General features: G+C 22.9%; 4 protein-coding genes across 4 annotated transcripts; 1 reads left to right on the top strand and 3 right to left on the bottom strand.

Annotated features, from left to right (window-relative positions):
• Positions 1-3: 3 nt before the first annotated feature.
• On the bottom strand, positions 4-500 carry ENU1_036190 (coronin, putative; the record flags this gene model as incomplete). The annotated part of the gene is made up of 1 exon (XM_008857435.1): positions 4-500. A coding segment is annotated over one exon (497 nt), but the record flags the coding sequence as incomplete, so codon positions are not given.
• A 746-nt stretch (positions 501-1,246) lies between these two features.
• On the top strand, positions 1,247-2,446 carry ENU1_036180 (hypothetical protein; the record flags this gene model as incomplete). Its single annotated transcript, XM_008857434.1, has 1 exon — positions 1,247-2,446. The coding sequence occupies one exon, from the start codon at positions 1,247-1,249 to the stop codon at positions 2,444-2,446; it is 1,200 nt and encodes a 399-aa protein (XP_008855656.1).
• Positions 2,447-3,160: 714 nt separating this feature from the next.
• ENU1_036170 (hypothetical protein) lies at positions 3,161-3,781 on the bottom strand (the record flags this gene model as incomplete). The annotated part of the gene is made up of 1 exon (XM_008857433.1): positions 3,161-3,781. One exon carries the CDS (start codon positions 3,779-3,781, stop codon positions 3,161-3,163), a length of 621 nt encoding a protein of 206 aa, XP_008855655.1.
• Positions 3,782-4,415: 634 nt separating this feature from the next.
• On the bottom strand, positions 4,416-5,354 carry ENU1_036160 (hypothetical protein; the record flags this gene model as incomplete). Its single annotated transcript, XM_008857432.1, has 1 exon — positions 4,416-5,354. One exon carries the CDS (start codon positions 5,352-5,354, stop codon positions 4,416-4,418), a length of 939 nt encoding a protein of 312 aa, XP_008855654.1.
• Between the last annotated feature and the right edge of the window lie 864 nt (positions 5,355-6,218).

Genomic DNA, 6,218 nt, shown 5'->3' with positions numbered 1-6,218 from the left:
AACATTTCTTCACCTTGTTCAATATCCCAAATTTTAATAGTAGTATCAGCCGATGAAGTTACTAAAACGTTTGATGCACATGGATTAAAATTACATGTTCCTACTTTTCTCTTATGTCCTTGAAGAATTTGAAGAGGTTCACGAATATTTTCTGCTGGACATTCTTGTGGTATTCCCCAAATACGTATAATACTATCTTCAGATACTGAAGCTATTAAATCATCATTAAAAGGGTTATAATCAAGATTAAGAACTGTTCCTTTATGTCCACTAACAAGGCAAATACCACATTGTTTTCCAATTCTAGTGTAAGGAATAACAGCAAAAGCTCCTCCTCCAGCCACATCCCAAATCATTGAAAAATGTTTATATCCACAAACTATTATATTAGAGTCCCAAGCAGAATTAGTCATTTTAGTTCCACTGTATTGTTGGTCATTTTTAAATTCAGTACCAAAGACATGTCTATATTTTGAAGTTCTTATGAATCTATAAGACATGAATTTATAAGAAATAAAATATATTCGTTTAGAGATTTTTTGAAAATTAATTGGAATTTTAAAAAGATTTTTCTAAATATTTAGTTAATTAATAATTAACTAAATTATTTATTATAATAAACAATACTTCGTCTTTTGATTTGAATTGAATTAATCTTTTCAAAAAAAAAAAAAAATATAAATATGTAAAAACAGAAAATTAGAAGTAATTAATAAAAGAAAGAGATTGTTCACATTATGAATTGAAACATTGTATATCTATGAGAATATACTGTTTTAATTCAAAAGAGAGTGTAGTAAAAAAGAAAAAAGGTAAATAGAAGAAATGTTAATAATAAGAAGAAGAGTTTAATAAAAATTTTAATATAAAAGATAAAGATTTAAAAAAGTAATATTTCTTTTATACTTATCAATAAAATTAAAACAAAACTACTTTATTCTTTTATAAAATATAAATACAAGCTATTATGTGTTATTGTTAGATTATTATTATATTGGTTTTAATTACTCATTTTGTTATACTATTATAGTATGATATTATTTCAATTCCATTCATATAATTATCAAATTAGATGAAGAAATAAATAAAAGTTATTCTATTCGTTTTATTAAAAGAAATAGTTAGTAAGAAGGAAAATAAAAATTGAAAGAAAATAGGAAGAATAAAAAGTAGGAGAAATTTAGTTTCAAAAGTATTTATTTTAAGATGGAAAGAAAAAAAAATCAAATTTAACTTAAAATAATTAATGACACTTTCAGAGGAATTTAAGTTACTTGAAGAAGATATTCAAAAAATTACAGAACCTTATGTCTGTGATGTATTGAAAAGAATTGTAAATGTTATGAAAAGTATCAATGAAAAAAAGATATTAGAAATGTTTGGAATTAACAATGAATATGATGCAATGAATTTTGTTTTTACTCATGAAGTTAATGAAGAAATAAAGAATAATATATTTAAACAATTTGGAGTTGATGTAGTTGTATATAACCAATTAGTAAATATTAAAAATGAATTAATGGTTAATCCAGAAGAAATGGTTGAACAATTAAATGTTATGGATAACCAATTATTTAAATTTATCTTAAAACAATATGAATTTGATGAGCTAGGAAAAGGAATTATATTATTAGATGATGCTGGATTGTTAGAAGATGAAAAACATTCAATTGTGAAAAAATATGGAAGAGAATCTCAAATGACTATGAGAATTGATAAAATTGAAGAGATAGTGAGTAAAATGAAATATAATGATACTATCAAAAAAGAAAAAATACCAGAAATACAACAAAAAGATGATACAAAAAAAGTTGAAGATTTAAAAAAACAAGAACATGAGGTTAAAAAGAAAGAATATGATGTTAAAAAGAAAGAAGATGAAGAAGTAATAAATAAAAAAGAAATAGAAAAGAAAGATACAAAGAATAATTATAGAATAAAACAAATGGATGTATTAAAAAAACATATTCCAATAATGAAAAATGAAACTGGAATGAAACGCTCTCTTATTATATTTGATTCAATTACTGATGGATATGATGGAAGTACATTATTTAAAAGAGTATATAATCAAAATAATATTTATATTGTTATTTTTGATTCACAACAACATGGATTTGGTGCTTTTGTTAAAAGTGGTATAAACAAAATAAATGAATGGAATTATGTGTCTGAACATTATCTGTTTACTATTGAAGATAGTTTCATGAAATATAATCCAAGAAAAGGAGTAAAAACTGGTATTGTTATTAATGAAGGAAGTCAATGTCTATTATGTATTGGAGCTCCTGGGTATGGGTTAGTTATTTACAAACCACCATTTGCAAAGAGTTATTGTTATAACACATCAATGTTATATCATGCTGAAGATTTATATTTTAATCAGTCAAGTGAAGAGAATGGCTTTTTAATAAAACGATTAATAGTTGTTAAAGTTATGAATTAAAACTGTATTGAACTGGATATTCTTTTAATTCTTAAAAAGATTTTTAATATAATTGATTTTTATTAAAAACACATAATTCTCTCAATGTTTATTTTAAAAATCCAATAATAAAAATTTCGTTAATTTATTTTTAACATACAAGTACTATTGTTAATACTGAAAGTTTGATTATAATATATTAAAGTAAACAAATGATTTAAAAAAAAAGAAAATAAATATATGGCAAATAATTAATGGAATGAACAATATCTCAATGGGACATAAAATATAATGTAAATTAATATTAATTTTTTAAACATAGAAATTATTGAAATATTATTAATAATAGAATTTATGTAATGGATAATCTGAATTGTAAAAAGATGTTTTAAACATTTAGAATATTCAAAAATGATTTAAAATAGTATTTTCATATTACATATATTAAAGTATTTATTATTACTAAAAAATATATGAGAAGAAATAGACACAACAAAGAATTTCCTGTTATATTAAAAAAATAAAAGAAGATAATTTCATAAAAGAAAAATATTCTCATTTATTTTTCATGGTAAACTAATTTTACTGGCTAATAATAGGAGTTAAAAATGGTTATGAAATACAAAAAAAATAGAATTGTTTATGAAAATATTTTTATTAATATATACAAAAAATAAACAATATTCTAAAAAATTAAAAAAAAAAAGAAAAATAGAATAAGTATATAAAAATAAATTACACAGATTCTGACTCAAATATTGAGCGAATAGTTGGTTCATTTTTAAGTAAAATAAATTCTTCTTTCTTATCAAGCATTTGACAAACAATATCATTTATCCTGAAACCATAATCATAAATGTCATTAATACCCATTAAAAATTTCCCATCACAATATATTTTTTCAATATTTTGAAGTTTCATTGTTCCTTTTTTACCTTTTGTTGTATTAACTTCGAAGAAATATCCAAACTCTGTTAAAAAATCAAGTAAAAGATGTAAGACTTCGGTTTTCTTATTTGTTTGAAAACGTCTATTAGCAGTTTTTTCAGAACAACCAAGTGAAAGATCATAACTTTTATGATCATTACATCGTTTTTGAAGAAATTCTTCAATTACAATTGAATCTTTATAACTAAAAGAAATGGACTTAATTTTAATAAATTGATGAGTAATAACAGCTTTCTTTGGTGGTTTTGTAATAGTAATATCACAGAATTGATTAAGAAGACCAACAAATACACCTTGTTGGCAAGTCTGATAGTCTCTTAATTTTCTAGAAGTAATTTTACATGGAACTTTTTCTTTTTGAGAACTTCTTGATAATGAATACAAATCAATGGGAATCTGTGTAAACATATTAAGAATGAATGAATATTAGTATTCAAATGATTCCTTTAAATAGATAGGGTGTTTTTTATTATTGTCATTGTTTTTAATTCAAATCAAACTTTTTTTCGTTTTTTTTTTACTTGAGAAGTATTTAGTTTCTTCTAAAATAAAGATATATCAAGAATTTTAAATATTTTCCATGACCCATATTTTATTTTTTTTTCTGTCCTTTTGCTAGTACTGCTAGTACTTAACTTAATCAAGAAAAAGAACGAAAATAATTTCTATTAATTGTATAATGGGAAGTAAAATTCATTCAAATTAGAACAGAGGCAGTGGGGTTTTGATGAATTATCTTCAATTATTTTAATCTTTTATTTCTGTCAAGAGAACAAAAATGAAAACTAACTTAAGGTGAACCTATTTATTCTGGAAATGGAGAAGAAAAAGAGTCTTATAGAAGTTAATTTTTGGTTTTGGGTTACAAGGAGTAGAATAATTTTTGTTTCAATAAAGATCTTAAAAATTCTTTCTCTAATAATATTTATTGTGAATGGAGTTTTATGGTATTTTTGTTTCTTATTTTTTCTTATATAATCTATTTTTACCATTTTTATCATTGTAAAAAAGGTGCATATATTAGTGAAAAAAGTTGAAACAGTTAATTAGATTGAATGATTATAATCTCTGAACAAATACCACAAACAGGACAAAAAGCAGAACCAAATTCTTTTATTTTTGTTAAACATTTTGAACAAATGGAAAGATGAGAACATGACTTAAAAACACAATCAGCTGTATTTGATTGACATAAATAACATATTATTTTTGGTTGATAGAGTTTCATTTCTGTGGTTGTTATTTGTTTTATTACTTTCATCTTAAGTAGAAGAACACAATATGTAACTTTCTCTGTTTGATCTGAAAAGAGAGATATTATAATACCATCTTTTCTTTGGTTTTGAAATGTAGAAATTCGAATAGTATTTGATTGACTAAAGAAATTATGTAATATTGGTAATGCTTCACATCCTGGATGTGCTGTACTTAATTCCTTAACAAAAGCTAATCCATTTTGATTAGAGACACTTGGTGAATATAAACAAGTTAAACAATGATCAGGAGAATCCCCAATAAGGTCATTATTAATTTTTAAATATTGAATAGTGTAGTTTTTTGTTTTATACCCTCCAGTTGATAAAGATAAATCAAAACTATTAGGAACATGATGCATAGCACTAATCCCACCAATAAATGTATGTGATAAATCTTGGTGTATTTCTTGAGAAGAAACATTGACTCTCTTTTCAATAATATTAGGAATAGGCAGAAATGCAATGTAGGATATTCCAAAACTTAATAACTCTCCTTCATCAAATGTACATTGAACCATAAACCCATTTTTCCTTTTTTGTGCTATTTCTATCTTAAATGAAGACCCAATAGAAATGTCTATACTATTTAGAAAAATTACTACTTCTAATTCTTCATCATATGTTTTTGAATAATATATATCAAGAGAAACATATTCTGTTTTTGAAACAACTACTGATTCCCAACTATGATAATCTGCTTTTGAAATACCCCAAACAATATCCATAATATTAAGTTCTTATATTTTAATAATAATTATTATTATTTAAACTAATTCTCTTTCTTATAAATAATTATTTATTATCTTTTTTATCAATTTCAAATTTCTTGAGTTATAATTTAATACCTTTTCATATTATGTATTACTTTAGTTGTATTATCTGTTTCATTATATCTCAACTGAATTTAACTATATACTTCGGTTATTGTCATGTACTATCTAACATTTAATCAGGTTTTTGTTTATTTATTAAAAACTATTTATTTGTATATTTATTCTAATTCTTTTCATTTCAATGAGTTTGTCATATTCTCCTTTTTTGATTCAAAATTATTAACTGTAATTTATGTGTTACAAAGATATTGCAACGAGTTTGTAAAAGTCATTTTTAGTGAAGGAATGACTTTTTGTATTGTTGACAATACTAAAGAAATTGAAGGATTTTAGTGTCAATGAGTTAAAAATATAAATACTCAACAATCAATCATTATTTAATTTATTACCTAAGAAATCCTAAGAAAAAAATAAGATATAATTTATAAGGCAGTATCCTCAAATAATAATAGACAAACACTATAGTGATGGATATGGAACTATCTAAAATTCTTAAATTATGAATTTTATTCCTAAACTCAATAACTCAACTTTTTAATATTATTTTAATCATAATTAAGATTCTGTTAATGCAGAGAGATGATAAAACTAATAATAGTTCAAATATTATAGCTTCTCAAAATAATAAAAAATTGAATATATGTAAATAACATTTATTAGATTAATTTTTTTAATGTTATTTTAATCATTATTTTATTATTTCATTTTTAAGATCAAAAGTAGCACGTCTGAAACATCACACACAAAAACTAGTAC

The sequence above is a fragment of the Entamoeba nuttalli genome (genome assembly GCF_000257125.1).
Source record: "Entamoeba nuttalli P19 unplaced genomic scaffold asmbl_2646, whole genome shotgun sequence".
Lineage (NCBI taxonomy): Eukaryota > Evosea > Mastigamoebida > Endamoebidae > Entamoeba > Entamoeba nuttalli.
The sequence above is the reverse complement of the archived record's forward strand: the minus strand, read 5'-3'. Positions and strand labels throughout refer to the sequence as shown.